The following is a 17,620-nucleotide window of genomic DNA, read 5'->3' as shown; positions in this document are numbered from 1 at the left end:
GGCCCCGAGGAGGCGGCCGTTAGTCGGCAGGGGGTCCCGGCACCGCTCCCGGCACCAGCTGGCCGTTCGCAGCCCGGAACTGCTGCTCGTTAGCTCCTGCGCTGTCTGCGCCCTGCCTTCGGGGCAAAGCCTGCCGTGGCGGCCGAGCGCGCCCGCTGTGGCTCACGCCGCCCGCCCCGCCCTGCCCTGCCCTGCCCGCGGGCCGCGGCTTTGGTGGGCCACTTCCAGCTCTTTGCGGGTTAGATCGAGCTTTGGACGCTGAGACAGCAGGGGATACTATGTGACGGCCATCGCCAAAACACCTCCTGCTATTCCACATATATTTATATTCACGACACTCTTCTGAGACAGGCCTAGCCAGTTTGCACCTTTGCTGGCAACTTTTGTGCTGTGGGTACTAATGCAGCTCCAAGATCCTCAAAACAGAGATGTGCCTAACTCCTGTGATTTTTCCTGTGGCTAAATACCTTTGAAGATCTGGATTGAATATTGCCAAGTTAGTTAAGAGCCCTAACAGAACAGAGACCTGAACTGCTGTCTTAAGTGTCGCATCCTAACATCCAAAGTATTGGATGTTTCCTTCCATCTTTCTTTTGCCTAGTAAATAGCTTTTATTTGTGGCATACAAACTTGCAGGGTATCTTCAGTTGCAGTTAAGGAATCATTTAATATTGCATCTTTAAATCTTCAATGGTAAATATAAAAGTTCTTTTAGTATACTTTTTGGATGGTAATTTTTTTTTTAATCTGTGCTCCCATATCCTAACCTGTAAAACTTACAGAAAGCTTTAGTTCTGGGTAATTTATTCTGGAAATGCATTTTTAGAAGTGCTGCAGAGAGAAGTGTAATCAATGCTTGCATTTGCTATCAGAATTCTAGTTTTGTTTGCCTCATCCTCAGGAATAATAGAGGTACCTCCCCCTGGAGGTAGCAATGGATAGATTGTACTTTCAAGGTGAGACAGATGTCTTTTCTGACACTGTAATAGGACTGATTGTCCCTCAGGAGCAGATCGGTGTTGGATCATACATCATACTTAATCAGGTCTCTTGTTTGACTGCTTTGACAGTATCTTGTTTGTCCTCTCATTGTCCTGCGCTTTACATGTGCTCTTCTACATGTGTGCGGTCCTGCTTCAGTAAATTCAGATTTCGAATGTGAAGTGATGTGAAAGTCAATTCTCAGAACTTGTAAAATGCGGGCCACGTTGCAATGATGCAAATGAAGAAAACACGGAGCGGAGTCTCCATGCACAAGGCTGTCCATAGTACCTGGTCTTTTCCTTTAGAACAAGCAATCAACTCACCTCAGACTAGCTTGTTTTGCTGTATTTGCTGTATCATGCACAATCTTGCATGTTGCTTGGATTGTCGATCCAGGAACAGAGTTCTAGCCTAGCTCCTGAATTTGGATAATTTAAATAAAGAAAAACTATGCACTTGCTTAATTCACTAACAGTCATATTTGGGTTCCATTACTGCATGAGCTTGCCGTGAACCAAAATGTACACGGCGTAATCTTGTATATATCTGAGCAAGTATGTGTCCATGCATACAGGGCTTCCAAAGAAAGAGAGCAGTTGTACTGCAGTCAGATAGCTATTTGATAAGATATTTTTCTCACTTCTCCACATTAAATGTGGAGATACTGATAGAGAAAAACTGTGGTTATAAAAGAAATAATGAATACAAGTTTCTTTTCAAAATAGTTTTGTCACTTCCATTTTTGTGACAAAAAAATTAGCAAAATGTAAAAGGTCAAAGGTAATGAGTCCTTGTGGTGTAGTTGGTGTTTGCTATAGACTTTACATTTAAACTCTTGTTATTTAATAAGTAAATGTTTAATAGTAACTATGAATGCTGGATAATAGACTCTCATAGGACTCTGCATAATAGACTCTTATGTCAACATGCATCTAACTTCCACTGAAAGTTAGTAGAATACCAGTCTCCAGAACCCTTGCTTGGGATATGTAGGCCAGCTGATTCAACAGAAGCATCTAATCATATTAGGCAGATTTTTAAATGATGTTAGCAACTTTCTTGTTACTCTATATTTTTGTAGCCAGAAATAAGACATACTGCTTGTTTTCGCTAACCATAGAAGCCAAGCAGTGAAGGAACTTGCTAATATTGCTGAAGCGTTGCAAAAAAATATTATTTAGCTTCCTCCTTCATTAAAAATAAACCCAAAATACAGCTTGTTTTTCTCACTCAGATAATGTGCGTGCATCTACAAATTTGTGAAAGTGTGAATTTGTTAAATATTTTGTCAAACATAGAACACTTTCTCAAGGGCCCAAGTTCATACAAGAAGAGGTATCTTTGTTTTCATTGTTTTGCTTGCTTCTGTAAGGCACTTGGAGTCTTTTCATGCCTTGCTTCTGTTTTTTCAATGCTAGCATAATGTGAGGCTGGAATAATCATCTATGCAGGGTCCCTTTTTATCAGTGCAAGACTTTAGAAAAACATTGACTTCTCTCCTCTGTGTGCATTTAGAAGTTGAGGGGAGCACAGAGTCAATGTTTGGCAATGCAGTGTAGCAGGGAAAAATACTGTTTTTTCATAATAAATAAAATAACATTTTTGAGCTGTGTTTTACAGAACAGGGTCTTCGGTATGGTCATTTCACAGCTATTTATGTACTCTTTTAGTGTAAATAGTGATGTATATGTGTAACTTGAAATCTTTTCCTATGGGAGCTGGTATCCCTCAATGTTCATAGCTTTTTTCATTCTGTTTTTATATCAGTGTGGATCTGCTTATTACTTACCCACTCTGCATTTTGAAAGACATAAATGTTTACTGATATAGTTAATAATAATAATAATAAAAAATAGTAACACATTTTTACTTCCTTGTCCTGGAATTGTGGCATGATGCAATGGGGACTGGTCTTGCACTTCTTGAATTAGTGTTAAAACTTCTAATGACTTACTGTGAGTAGTGAAGCCTTTATCTGATATTCAGCAGTCTAGTACCTGATTGAGCCCCCTGTGTTCTAATGCACTGCCACTGGGTGGCTGCAGCTTGTTCTAAGTGCTGTGACCATACCGTTATATCACCACACTGGTGAGTTCATGGCCACACAGCTATTGCCATTCCAACCCATAGTCCAAGCAGCAAGTTAGAAGTTTGGTGTCAGCTTGTAAGATAGAATGGTGATCTGCTCTGGTTGTCTGGCTGACCCAGACTCTAAAGAGCCAGTGTTCTTGTACTCTTTAGTTTCATGTCATTTTTAGAAACCTGTTAATTCAGACAAAGAGTGATTTACTAGACATAATGATTTGTATTCAGTAGTGTTAAAAATTAGGGCTTCTATTCCACTGAGTGTTGGGTTTTATGAAATGGTAAGTTTGCCCATAAAATAGCTGTTAAAAAAAAAAAAAAAGTAAATTACTGTCATGGACCCTCTTTATCTGTTTAAAGTAGATTAGCATTTGTATGTGGTATGATGTTGCATGCAGTTCTCCCATATTTGTGCATATGCATAATCTGCTATGTTCTGTAGATGTATTGAAGATCATTAAAAAGTCTTGCTAATACAAAGCTGGTGAAAGCATAAGTACAGGAACTTGCATATGCTTTCCTCGCAAATGGACTCTTATTAATATAAGCCATGTCTCTGCTAGGTCATACTAGAAAATACGAGCACAGTGCCTGAAATTAAATTGTTGCTGAGCAATGAAGCTGGGCTACTTTCAGAGAAAATGGCATGTCATTAGTTAAGGATGAAATACAGAAGCTCTCACTGAAATACAGTATGTAGAGAAGATGATAACGTAGCAGTTACTGACATCAGTCATTTATTTGTATGACTGTATTTATTTTTATGACTTTTTTAAAGAAAGTCTACCTGAAAAATATACCTGAATGAGAATGGTTCATCAGAGGTATGTAACTTATCAGCCTTCAAAATAGGATTTTTTGGTGGCTAAACTAAAATTTCATTCTATTGCAGAATGGAATATAGTGAAGACTGAAATACTACTAATCTTGCATTCAAAAAGAGTAAGAGTGAAATATCCATATAATATTAGTTTGGTTATAGAGCAACTCTGGTTTTCAGAGCACAGATTCTTTTCTTCTGGTGTGACACAGGCATATTATAATGTTTGCATATTTGATTCGCAATTTAGCAATTAGACTAAACTTTCCTTTTCATGTTTTTGATCTTGCTAGGTTGGCAGCCTCGATGGTTTGTTTTAGACAATGGGATATTGTCATACTATGATTCACAGGATGATGTTTGCAAAGGCAGCAAAGGAAGTATAAAGATGGCTGTTTGTGAAATTAAAGGTAAGAATTATAAGGAAATTTCTGCTAGAGGAAATTTTAGTTGTCAGGGTAATAGATAAGAACACCTTACATACCCTTTGTATCACAAATTTTTATATGTACTTTAAGTGTATGTACTTTAAATGTACTTTTATATACCTTTAGTCCAGTGTGATTCCTTCATAGTTCACAAATAATAATGAATGTAAATTATGACATGGCAACAAAGAAAAATGGTTTTAATACATAAAGCTCTTTTCTGAGATCTAGAACCTACCATATATTCCTTTACCTGTTTAAAAAGTTGTGTGCACATGGCTTATACTTGAAGTTACCTGAGCTAGTTATCTTAGTTTTACCATTTTTCCCTCTTATGGTCAGAGGTAGGAGACTGAATCATGAACAGTAGTTTTTCAGAAGAGCAGCTGCCGTGACCTGAAAGGGGAGATGTCTTTAAGGAAGAGCTTTTTTTTTTTTCTCCCTCTTGAGTCATTTTTGCTTTTAATGCTGTTAGCTGCATACATGCATAGGTGATGTATGTATTAGAGTTAGTAAATGAACTGATGGTGCCAGACTCTGAATTTAGCCTGTACATTTAGTGTAGATGTAGATCTAAGCTGTAAATCAACCTCCTTGGCTAATAGTAAGGCATTACCTAACTCTCCATTGCTTTCAACTCTTGGCCTTTTTCCAGATATCCCCAGAGGACTGCAGTTATGGTGTGGGTACTTGTACATTAAAAAGTGGGACTTATTTTACATGGGCCACTAAATATTTTTCACATGGTAACTCCTTTTGGTTACTGTTTTCTTGGTCTAGATTAAACCAGTGACATAAAAGTGGAAGATGCCATGTTTCGACTGTTCCAGTTGTTCATTTTGCTTGTCATCTTCTTTTTCCTCGTCTTCTTGTTCTTTTCGTGTATGAAAGATAATAGCTGAAGTCTGGATTTGATGCAGTCTCCTGCATCAATGGCAAGTAGGTAGTGGGTCTGGAGAGACTGTCGTTGATAACATGAAACTCAGCAGAGTATTCTAGTTAAAGACATAATTCTGAATATGATGGGCCATTAACAAAGTCTGCTTTAATTCTTGAATTTAGGACTCTGCAACCTGAATCCAGATTTCATCAAGAAGGGACATTCATTCAGTTTTTAGTTTAGTTCTCCATAAATATTTGTCCTTGCAACAAAACTTTCTGGTTTGCCATGGTTAGATCAGGATTAGCATACAACAGCTGTTACAAATTCACAAGCAGTGTATTGGTACTGCAGTAAGGGAACCTCACTGTGCTTGAGTCTGTCTGTTGTTTGGTAATTGATGTTCCTAACTGTTTATTCCACAGTGTGCTAAGGAGAAGGGCTGAGCTATTTTTTTGTTATTTGGCAGCAATACGTTATGATTTATGATATTACTATACGATTGTAATAAAAATGTTGAAGTACTTTGATCTGCATGTCATAAATAATCCTTACTGGGTTGAGGGTTTTTTTTTTCCTTCAAAATTATTATTATTTTTTTCCCCTCTGTTCTAAGTTCATGCAACAGACAGCACAAGAATGGAGCTAATCATCCCAGGGGAACAGCATTTCTATATGAAAGCAGTTAATGCAGCTGAAAGGCAAAGATGGCTGGTAGCTCTGGGGAGTGCGAAAGCCTGTTTGGCAGATACCAGAACAAAAAAAGAAAAAGGTATGTATGTCACCTAGAGCATGCACAATCTAACCACTTCTTCAAATGCTTTTTCAAATAATGATGGTACTAATCGTGTGATATAAATCCAGTATTATTGTCTTTAACTATAACTCTTAATTATTACTAGTGATCTATTTGGTAAATTCTCTTTTGATGTTTAAATTGTGGTAGTAACCAGTGCAAATCACTGTGTTGTGGTCTGTTTCTGACTTTATTTTGCTAATCATAGGTTTTATCACTTCTATGGTTTCTTTATTTCCTTTCCATTTTGGATTTCTGTGCTGTGTTCAAACTTGTCTTGCACCTGGTATCATCTGTGTGGTATCCTAGGGATGTTGCTGTGACCGTATGAAGCACCAGATCCACAAATGTTATGGATTAATAGAGTTCTGTTGATTTCAAAGAAACCTTTATCAGTTGGCCTCAGTTCAGACTCTCTTCCCTGTTTCCACAAATACCCCAATTCTGACTGAGTCTAACAATCAGATGGATAAGGAGTTTAAACTGAATTCCATGGGATTTGGGTGGCTAGTTCCCTGGGCCATTTTTGAAAAGCTGCAAGTTTCCTGGTTATATGCCTAATACATTTTTACAGACAGTATAGCAGTGATATTCTAGATCTTTATTCTGTACAAGGCACTGCAGAACCACTTGTATGTAAAATCAATGACATGCTTCATTGTTGAAATTCTGAATGTATTCAGCTCTGTCCTGCTTGATATTAAGGTATCCAGCATTTCAATATCTGGGCATTGTACAAGTTTCCTTTTATTGGAGACAAAAAACTACCCTATAACATCTCCCTGGATGAAATCACCTCCGTTGAAAGAAGGCAAGGAAGATTACATGTGAGCTTAAGAGCTGCCTTACTGAATCAGACTGAAAGTCTCTTATGAAAGTCAAGAGTAAAGTCTTGAGAGGGAATATAAGAAAAAGAATGTAAATAGAGTGATCTCTCCTGCGTATGCTGAGGTGTGTAACCTTACATACACACCTTTCACTCTTAAAGGTGGATGTAATCTGATCTTTCCAGGTCCTGAGCTCTTCTACCTGAAAAAGTTGAAACTTCAGCAAGTTAGGGTTGTTGCAGGAACAACGGTATTGTTTGTAGCAGTTATGAAGCCATTGAATTTCTGCTGTTTTGATTCATTATAGTTACTATTGTTTTTCTCCTCAATTTTTCTTGGATGACTTGATGTAACCATTTCCAGTCAATCTGTTGGGGTGGGAAATTTCATCCATTAAAAGTTTTCTACATTACAGTGTACCTAAGAAAAATTTCTACTTGATGTTTTTTAGTTAGATGCCTCTTTCTTTATGGTCATTAAAGTAGCATCAGTTATCATTAAGTACAAACTGGTGTCTACTTCAAGTAAAGTTCCTAACTCATTGCAGAATCCACTTTTCCTCAAACTAACTGAAAGTTTAAATGAATTTTTAAATGAAAATTTAAATGAGCATATTTTAAAATATGCACATAAATTGTATGCCATAATTGGTATTTCTTTTATTTTTTATAGAAATAAGTGAGACCAATGAATCTCTTAAAACCAAAATGTCCGAACTTCGTCTCTACTGTGATCTTTTAATGCAGCAAGTTCATACAATACAAGAATTTGTTCACCATGATGAGACTCGATCTCCTCCCAGCATTGAGGTATTGAATTTCTAGAATGGCACTGGAGAACAGAATCACAGAATAGTTGAGGTTGGGAGGGACCTCTGGAGATCAAATGGTCCAACCCCCCTGCTCAAGCAGGGTCACCTAGAGTAGGTTGCCCAGGGCCAAGTCCTGTTGGGTTTTGAATATCTCCAAGGATGGAGACTCCACAACCTCTCTGGGCAGCCCATTTCAGTGTTCAACCACTCTCAAAATTAAAAAAGTATTTTCTTATCTTCACATGGAATTTCCTGTGTTCAATTTGTGCCCATTGCCTCTTTTCCTGTCACTAGGTACCACTGAGAAGGGTCTGGCTCCACCGTCTTTACATCCTCCTATCAGATATTTATAAACACTGATAAGATCCCCATCGAGCCTTTTCTGTTCCAGGCTGAAGAGCAGGAGCTCTCTCGGCCACTTCTTGTGTGAGAGATGCTCCAGTCCCTTAATCATCTTAGTAGCTCTTTGCTGGACTTGCTCCAGTAGCTCCGTATCTCTCTCGTACTGCTGAGCCCAGCACTGGACCCAGCACTCCAGATACGGCCTCACCAGTGTTGAGGGGAAAGGATCACCTCCTTTGACCTGCTGGCAACATTCTGCCTAGTGCAGCTCATGATACTGTTGGCCATTTTGTGCTCGTGGTCACCTTATATCATCTGAAGTTTCTGTTGACATCTTATGCTTCTTTTCCTCTCCCTGATGCTGGGATATTTAACCTAAGGTCAATTTCTGAATGCTTTACAGTTGACTTTTGTGTAAGAGTTTCTATGTGCATAAAGTACCTGGATGATTTAACTGTAATTGTAATGTGTATTAGGAAACAATTGTGTTTTGAATCATTTGATAAAAGACCAGAAGAGGTGCCATATTAGTTGTGCAATAATTTGTCCTGTCCGAGATCTTTGTTGTAGACAGAGTAGTTGAAACTTCTGTTTCAATGAGTATTTGAAACCTATTGTTTTTTCCCGCTTTACTTCCTTGTATAGGAAGGTATTTCATTTTGTTACTGATGAAAGCTACCATTACAGATATTGGAAACTTGCAATGTAAATATGACCCTCTGAATACACACAACAAGTAAAATTATTCTAGTATTTCTGCTTTTGAATGARATTTAGTGCTGGAAATTTGGAAGTGGCCTCCTACACGCCTTTGAGCAGTATGTGGACAAGCAAAGTAAAGCAGTGTTGTAACTTTGTAGTCACAGCACAGCAAAGTGTTGTCAGCTTACAGCAAAGTTGCAATTGACCCATAGACTGCTTGCACTGAAGCTAATAAAGCTGCATGCATGTTCTGCTGCAATTCATTTATTTCATAGAATGATCTGACACCTGTAGGAATTTAGTCATTCTAAGAGAAAAACTTCTTATATTTGCAATAAAAACATTATAGCATTATTTGCCAATACCTTAAAGAAATTCAGATGCCAAAAGGAGTGTTGTCACATCTGTTTATTAAAACTGACCTCATTGAAAAATGTATATTTGATTAAATAAAATGGGAAATGGAAGTTATCACTAGGTCTTCCTAGTAAGGAGGGAAATTAATGTGTTTTTTTTTTTTGTATTTGCATCTTTTCATTTTTTCGTGCTGATGATTGTGCTTTCATTTGTTTTCAGAACATGAATGAAGCCTCTTCCTTGCTTAGTGCCACGTGTAATACGTTTATCACAACGCTTGAAGAATGTGTGAAGATTGCTAATGCCAAGTTTAAGCCAGAAATGTTTCAGCTGCCTCACCCTGATCCCTTAGTTTCTCCTGTGTCACCATCACCTGTCCAAATGGTTTAGACATTTTAAAATACTATTTTTTTCTAAGTGTCATATTGTTGGTTAGATGGGGGTGAAGAATGATAGGAGACTATGCTATCGCTATATGCTGTGATGTCAACAGATGAAACCTTCACTCTATTAAGATCAGTACCAGTCCTAAATATAAATCAATACTACTCCATTCCCAGTCTTTGTTTACCAGCCACCACATAATCAGACTAATTTTTCATACATATGAAGACATTTCTGATTGTATTCAGGTATCTCATAAACGAACAGAATCTAACCTTTCCTCAGTTCGACTGTTTGTTTTTTATAGTGCTAACTGTACATTGACCTTGCCTCTTGTTTAAACAGACAACTGCCTTGCGCATTAGAACACTTCAGCAAGATAGCATATCTTTCAATGTATATCATTCAGAAATGTTTGTATTAATCTAACATGCCCTATTTAACAAAAAGGCAAATCATGGTAAAGATACTACTTTCATAACTCTCCACTACTAATTATTTTCCTTAGGAGGACAGGCGATTATCTTATTGTATGTGTAATCATCTTAAATGTTCTTTTGATCATATATATAAAGATTCCAAGATCAGCAGTATTTTAGGTTTCTGTGGGATTCCATTTCTTTGTGCTTGGATCTCTTGTCTCTTTGTCTTCCATCCAATCAATTGACTTTTAAAGCTGAACGTTAATAATTTCAGTCAGTTGCTTTCTTTGATATGCATAGAGATTTGTCAGTGGTATCAGAAGAAACGCAAAGAATCAAGAGGCAGAATTTTAGCTTTTTTGTGTAATGGGGAATTGAAGCTGGCATTTGTTGGGGAAAAAATGTCCTGATGTTTCTGCAGATCACTGCAATTAAAAATGGATATATGAGTAATTCTGGAGCAAGAGAGAATGAATTCTATAGAAACCAGATAATATTTTAGGAAGTAAACTGTGTTTCTTGTGTTAGTGCTTTAAAACTTTTAATATTGATGGCAATCCATCCATTTTCATATAGCTACATAAGATATTTAGCCAGGAACTCTTGTTTTTAATTAAGGAAGTCACCCTCCTTTGCAGAAGCAGTAAATAGGGTATCAAGTAGTGTTGTTATGCATATTACTCCTAGAAGTTGCTTATGACTTTTTTTTTTTCTTCCCTAGATGAAGCGTTCYATTAGCCACCCTGGCACTTGCTATTCAGAGAGGTAATTTTCTATTTCATTAAGGTTTTTTTCAGATTCCTCCAAACACCTGCCTGAATCTGCCAGCATTAAAATCAAAAAGTGAGAGAAATTATTCATTGGGGAAAAACCTTAAATAAATAAATAAGCTGATCTAATTTTGATTGCTTGGAGATTTGGAAACTAAGGTGAGGATTATCAGTTTCAGTGGCAAATAATGGAGCTGTTGTCTCTAATACTCTGTAAATATTTCTTCATGCTAGAAGCTTTCTGCAAATGACTCATTCTGCTGAGTTCATAAAGTTATGCGTAGAGCCAAAACATTAAGGTTCTGTTTGGTTCAGTCTTTCATATTCTTGAATGATTTTCTTTTGCGTGCAAAATTGCATTCATACCTCAATTTTCAGGCTTTAAAATTGTGAAAATTAATAATGTTTTGTTGACCATGCCATTTTTAACGTAGCACAGTGAAAAATATAATTTATATTAACAATATAATATAAACACCAAAATTAATTTAGGTATATTAAGTTGGGGTATGGGTTGTTTATAGATTTTTCTTAGTAAAACATTTCATTTCGTATGCAGGAATAGTCACTCTGTAAAAGAACCAATTTCATCTCTTTACCGATTATCACAGCGACGCAGAAGAACATACTCAGATACAGAATCTTACAGTGATACTCCCCTTGAAGATTCTCAGAGTAAGTTTGGAAGAGGGATGGTTTTCTTCTGTAGAATTTATTCCCATATTTGCAGTGGGTATTTTAATGCTGATATCAGTATGAAGAAAATACTGCAAGTTTTGTTAGCTCTAGTTACACAAAGATTTGTTGTAGGTTTACTATATTATAAATCAAAGCAGTTTTGTGGTTCACTGTGTGGCTGACTTTTGCTGGCTTTCATTTATATTGACAAGAATCTTAAACCTGGTGTAGCTGCACTGAAATCAGTGGGACTACTTGTAAGCTAAAATCCTATTTCAGGTAAAACAGTCTTGAAACATAACCAGAACAGGGACATTTGTACTAATATAATCTTACATGAGCTGATATTCTGCTAAGTGGTGTGGAATAATATTATTTGCTGTTCGTTATCACAAAACAAAATCTCCTTCTGTGACCCCTGTGACTTGGGGGGAGGGAGGGCTATTAATTTCCACCCAGTGTATTGCTGAAAGTTTATTTCAGTGGCTGCTTGCCTTTTGTAGAGAACAACTGAAATTGGAGCAACTGTAGAGAAATGTTCTGAAATAGCACAGTCTTGCTAAGAATAAATCAAAGCAACTCATGAAAACTAAGAAGTGATGTCATGATCAGAACATTAGTCCCTCCTGATTAAATGGGCCTGCTGAGTTAGTAACCAGTTCTGTTTTTTTTCCTCTTGAATCTTATTGTCATTTGACTCCATCCTCACTCCTCTTGGGGAGACTTTAACTTGATCAGATTTTCTTGACTAGTTCTGGTTTAGTCTTGCTTCCTTCTGCAGTATCTAGTGCCTCACTTGGGTTGAAAAAACCTGAGGCCTGTGCATTGCTGAAAGCCCACATGAACCCCAAGAGGTACTAATGCTTTACACTCTGTATCACGAAGCAAGCATTCCCACCTCCACACCATTTCCTTGTTTTTTTGATCCTTGCCTATTGCAAGACAACCATTGCTTTCACCTCCTCCACCAGCTTATGGTCTGCCAGCATGTATCCCAAGCTAATAAACATAGTTTAGACCCCATTCTGTGTCTCGTCGCTAATGTAAGTCAAGACATCAGTCTAGCTTCTTAATAACACAAGGCTTTGGTTGCTATGGTCTGGACTTTCTTCTGCGGTCAGATACCCAGTCTGACTCTTTTCAAGATTGCTAAGAAGAGTCTGTCTTGTGGGTCTATGCTAGTACCTGCTTTTTTGGGGGGGAGCAGGGAGGGTTCCTTATTGCATAGCTCTAGTCTGTAGCTCAGTTCCTCTGTTCACTGTTTTCTTTTTCTGTGAAAGAAGCTCCTTGTGCTACCTTTCAGTTGTCTTCGTTCTTCCTCTTCCCTACCAAATAGTCTATCAATACCCAACTTGCAGTAAGTCATCCATTTCATTTTGATCATAGAAAAATGTTTGTCTGCACTCCACAGATTACTGTCCTTCATATTATAGAAATCATTGTAAGAGAAAGTTATCTGACTTACACTAGCTGAACATTCTTCATCCATCATCCTCTGCCATGATGTTGATTAGAATATTTCAAGAAAGGTCCAGAGTAGTTACACCTTCTGATTACTTATGTATAGGAAATATTTAGCAAATAGAATAACTGACAGATTGGATGAGTTGGTTGAGGTGAAATTTAAATACTTATTGATATCTTCATAGGATCTGCTCACTGTTCTAGAAGTGCTGTCAATGGAGATTTGGTATCATCAGCCATTCCTGAAGAAAAYAGATCAGTGTCTAAGGAAAGATCTGAACTGGAAGAGACTCTTCCATCCTTTTCTTCCTGAAGAAACTGAAAGTGTTCAATTTTCTATAAATAATGCTATGCAAAGGCTGCTGTAATTATACTGTTGTTATAGGAAGTAGTCATTTCCCTTTTTAGAAGGACTTCTCTGCACTTTATAGAATAACATAAAAACTATCTTTGAAGTGTATTTTATATAGTTTATTTGCAAGAGTATTTTCCTAATATTTCACAGTTTGAATGTGCATTTTTGGAACAAATAATGGTTTAACAGATAAGCATCTACATTTGTAAATGTAGCTCTTTTAAAAAGTGTGAAGGTCTGATTGATACATTAGTAAACCTGCAAATTATAAACTTCAGCAAAAGGGTTTCAAGTTTTTGGAGAAAATGTAACTTGTGCCATGGGCCTGTTGGTCATTTGTACAAACTCTAGAGCAGTCCTCCTGGAGCTGTGATACCACTGCAATGGCTTTTTTGCCTGTGTAAGGGCTGTGGGATTAGGTATTAATGGGTTTACTTTAGCAGCTTGATGGTAATTAACATTGCCTTCTTTAAAAACACAAGGATATACATAATCTGGTCCTTATTTTTAGCCAATGAAAGTAGAAATATTTAGTGTATTTTTCTAAACAAATGTATAAAAATAACTTAATATAAAGCATTTGTACCAAACATTGGATATTTAACAATTTTTATTTATTTATTCTTTTTTGCATCAAAAATTTCTACCTACTCTCACTTCTAAAGATCTACTAAAGGCTTCAAAATGTGCATAAATTGTTTCTGAGGTGTGTAGTATCACAAATGGCTAATGCAGCACTGCTAAGATTTATTCTGCTGATTAAGATATCTTTTTAACAAAGTATTATAGAAGCAAGAGCTGAAATATTAGACCATTAAGCTGCTGTTGTAATGAATATTTGTATCTATACATATTTTATTTATGACACATTTATACAAAAAAGGGGCTTCTGTTTTGCGACTTCTTTGTATCACTTCAGGATGGTATATGCCAGGAGATGGATTCTAATCTCAGTTATGTCAGTATAAATTTGCATTAACTGTAAGTGAGATGAGATTCCGCTTCTCTAAATATTTGATGAATAATATAGTAGAACAGTGCCTGCTAGCACCTTGCTCCATAAGGTTGCTGGTGTTTGCATTGTAAGCTTTTGGGGTTTTTCATTTAGGGATAAACTTGGTCTATAAAGTCTTAGCTGTAGAGCACTTTAAACAAATGGTTTACTGTTTTTGATCTACACAAGTGTTATGTACAGGGGTTTTTTGCACTCAAGCACATACCAAAATCTGTTTTTATAATCAAATCTTTAATTTGGTTTAATGAGTCTTCCTTTGGTATATATGAATAATTTGGTGTTTTTGAAGCAGGCTGGAAAAGACAGATTCCTTATAAATTTCTGAAATGTTGATTTATCTGAATCAAAAAAGGTCCAGATGTTGACAGAAACATATGAGCTGTTGCCAGTCTAGAGTACCAGTTACAAACCATTATGTCTGGAACAAATAAAATGGAATGGCTCGTATGAGTAAAGTTATTTGTGGATACAAGCTCAGAACTGTCATTTGTGCTCAGATTTGTCAGTTTTCATGTAACTAGCATTTGCGTATGCGTATCAGCCACACACACGTGCTTGTACAGTTTTTCTGAATGTTTGCTTTAATGTATTCTGTATTACACTTCTTCAGTCTTATGGCAATTGTAAAAATAAGTATTAAAAAAAAGACGTGTTCAGTGAAGTAAACTTCGCAGAGCAATGTGAGTATTGTCCTGACTCTCATACACTGTCTTAGATCTGCTTGCTGAAATGTCATTGAAGTTTCTGCCGGCTTGTGAAGTGTTTAGTACATATCACATTAATGGATATTTATTTCTGGTTTTCAACTATTACAGAAAAAGTAATTTGGACTCTACACTGTGCGGGGGGAGGGGGGAGATCCATGAGACTATCTGGGCATGCAGCCTTAAATCATCATTGGAAATACTGCCACAGATATAGGATTATTTAAACTTAAGTTGTAATGCTCTAGATTTAACAGTTGCATATAACTGTATCAGTACTGTTTGGGCTTCTCCATGTCACTAAAGCTGGAATGATGTCTCAATATATATGCAACATGTTCTCACTAAAGTTAAATAGGCATTTTTATGTACCTGTGCCAAACTCTACTGGTAAAATCCCAAAAGGTTTTTCAGTGAGCTCAGTGGAGATGATGTACCTTCATACTTTAAGCAACTGAATCTAAGAAGTCACTTCTGAAAATGATACTTAGCTGACTGAATCACAGTGATCAGTGTGTAGTAAGACTTTAAAAAAAATCTGGATTCTGACTCTTATGTTTTCATTCTTTGAAGATTTAGAGTTTAGGGGTGAGCTAATCAGTAATGCATAATAGTATCAGTACTCCTTCTGGTGGAGAATGGGAGCTGAATCTCAGCAAAGGATGTACAATTAGTACTTCTAATTTTGATCTCCCTTGCTTTTTAAGAGATAATCTGAAGCCAAATTCAAATTTTCTCATAGTGTTTATCATATAAAGCATATAAGCATACTAACTATATTTAGGCAAAAAGTGGTTATTGCTAGTTACTGAGTCTTATCTCTAAAGTCTCTAATATCAGAAATTAATGGTAGGCAATTAGAAATTGAACATGCTTAAATGGCATACCAGCTTGTACTATAAAGGATTACTGACCAGGCGCTCGGAAAAGCTGATTTGGGAATGCATGAGTACTTAGATTACCACATTCAGAAAGCCTTTAAACTTTGAAAATTAATGTTTGTATTTCTTTCCACTTAGTGTATGTAGTAAGATAGTCAATCAGCTTGACTTATTTATTACACTTTTTTTTTTCCCGGGGAGAACAATGTTTGGGATATGAAAACTTCAGATATTGTTTGCACATAAAAATTTTGCATTTAATTTAGTTAAAGGCTGAAATCATAACTATTTATGTTAGGTTTATTTTCACAAACTACAAACTTGAATTTTGTTTGTCATCTCACCGTCAAGTTAAGTATGATACTGTAGCTGTTGTTCCTGCTGATCTAAGTTAATAACTTTTTAAAGGTGTATAATACCTGAATGAAAGAAACTTCTGTGTCTGAAATCTAACAGTATTTTTTCAGCTCTTCCTAATTATTCTGCTTTAAAAGAGTTAATATAAAACCTGCTTGTCATTGACATTCCTTTACAGACTGCTTCTGGGACTAAACCAAAGAGTTCTAGATCCAGATCTAGAAGAGAACTTAACTGCTTAAAAGGGGGTTATGTAGAATTGGGTTCCCACATCTAAAATTGCCGTCCTGCAACTCTCTGCTGTTTAACACTGAAAACCAAAGGTCCACATACATTTTTGTTTCAATGACAGTTACTGTTTACATAGAATTGCCACTGTCTTGGTAGGACTCAGCAGCTTGGCACATAACTTACTTAGTGAAACTGATGATAGAGATTCAAAACTAGGCATTCCTCTGTTATAAAGCAGCTCTTTACTATTTTGCAAAGATTGTCTAACACACTAACATGATCAGCCTTACTGGAAAATAGAGTAATGGTCTCCCCTACTTTAAAACATGGCAAAAGAAACCTTTTACCTCTCCTTTCTGCTATGTACAGTAGTGATTAGAAGGTGCCCTTTGGTCATTTGAAATACTTTACTAGGCATTTTAGTATTTGTTAAGTCCAGGTGAACTGCCCAGAATGTTGTTCATAACAAAGTAGTCATACTCTTTTCCTGCTTTGCAGACTGGTGCCATCTTTTTCTTCATGGTAGCACACTACCATCTTGGTTGTTTATGCACCAATACCCACAGGGACATGTATAGCCATATCCTGACTGTTCTAACCATGGAGAAGAGGTCCGCGATAAGAGCACAGCCTCATCCTACAGATGTGTTTTAAAAGAGGTGACTGAGCTCATTCATGGGTTTTGTTTTGTTTTTTTTGAAAGAAAAGGGTAAACATGTCTCCAAGAGTGTGGATTGCAAATGTTAAAGGTAATTTCTTTCAGTTAAGACAGAGCAATGGGATTTGAGTGTCGCCTCCTCTGTGTTTCCTTTCCCTGCGCTCCATATTCTCTTGTGCTGAATAGTGTGGTTGGCTGTTTGTATATCTTTGTTTTCTCTGGGTGCATTGTAGGCTGCTTAAGCATTTTACATAAAAAGTTTGGATGACAGTTGCAGAAGAAGGTAGTTATGGCCTTAGATAGGTCTGACTTTTACTTTCTGTGTACTTTTTGTGTAGTTCTTATTTTCCTGGCATCCTTTCTCTTTTGTATCACTGCTGCTATTACTATGGCATTTCCCTTTTCCAGTTTGAGAAGACTGTATGATTTATTTTTGACTGTGTCATACCATGTTTTTTTAATAGACATTAGCTATTCTGATATTTTTTTTTAAATCCAAGCTCTGACTTGATTTGAGAACATTATGGTCTTTAAAAAGAAAACAAAATCCAGAGGAGATTTAGTTTAAATAAATATTTTACCAGTGATGTGGGGTTTTGTGGTTTGTTCCATTTGGAGGCCTCTAAAATGCAAGACAAAAGAAAAAAAAAATTTTGTTGTTGTTAGCAA

General features: G+C 36.7%; 1 protein-coding gene across 3 annotated transcripts in view; it reads left to right on the top strand.

Annotated features, from left to right (window-relative positions):
* PLEKHA3 (pleckstrin homology domain containing A3) overlaps positions 1-14,804 on the top strand; it is a 15,826-nt gene extending 1,022 nt beyond the window's left edge. The window contains exons 1-8 of one of the 3 annotated variants that reach the window (XM_026075751.1): positions 3,701-3,761; positions 4,183-4,299; positions 5,814-5,969; positions 7,493-7,629; positions 9,252-9,416; positions 10,560-10,603; positions 11,168-11,283; positions 12,936-14,804. In XM_026075751.1, the coding sequence (XP_025931536.1) occupies positions 3,716-3,761; positions 4,183-4,299; positions 5,814-5,969; positions 7,493-7,629; positions 9,252-9,416; positions 10,560-10,603; positions 11,168-11,283; positions 12,936-13,063 (909 nt within the window). In that variant the 5' untranslated portion in view covers positions 3,701-3,715 and the 3' untranslated portion in view covers positions 13,064-14,804. Of the gene's footprint in view, positions 1-3,700; positions 3,762-4,182; positions 4,300-5,097; positions 5,257-5,813; positions 5,970-7,492; positions 7,630-9,251; positions 9,417-10,559; positions 10,604-11,167; positions 11,284-12,935 lie in introns of those variants that run through there. The other 2 variants (XM_026075760.1, XM_026075769.1) reach the window with 2 other exon arrangements.
* Positions 14,805-17,620: the final 2,816 nt, after the last annotated feature.

The sequence above is a fragment of the Apteryx rowi genome, unplaced genomic scaffold (genome assembly GCF_003343035.1).
Source record: "Apteryx rowi isolate R43461 unplaced genomic scaffold, aptRow1 scaffold_110, whole genome shotgun sequence".
Taxonomy (NCBI): domain Eukaryota; kingdom Metazoa; phylum Chordata; class Aves; order Apterygiformes; family Apterygidae; genus Apteryx; species Apteryx rowi.
This window is presented reverse-complemented; position numbering and strand designations above follow the sequence as displayed.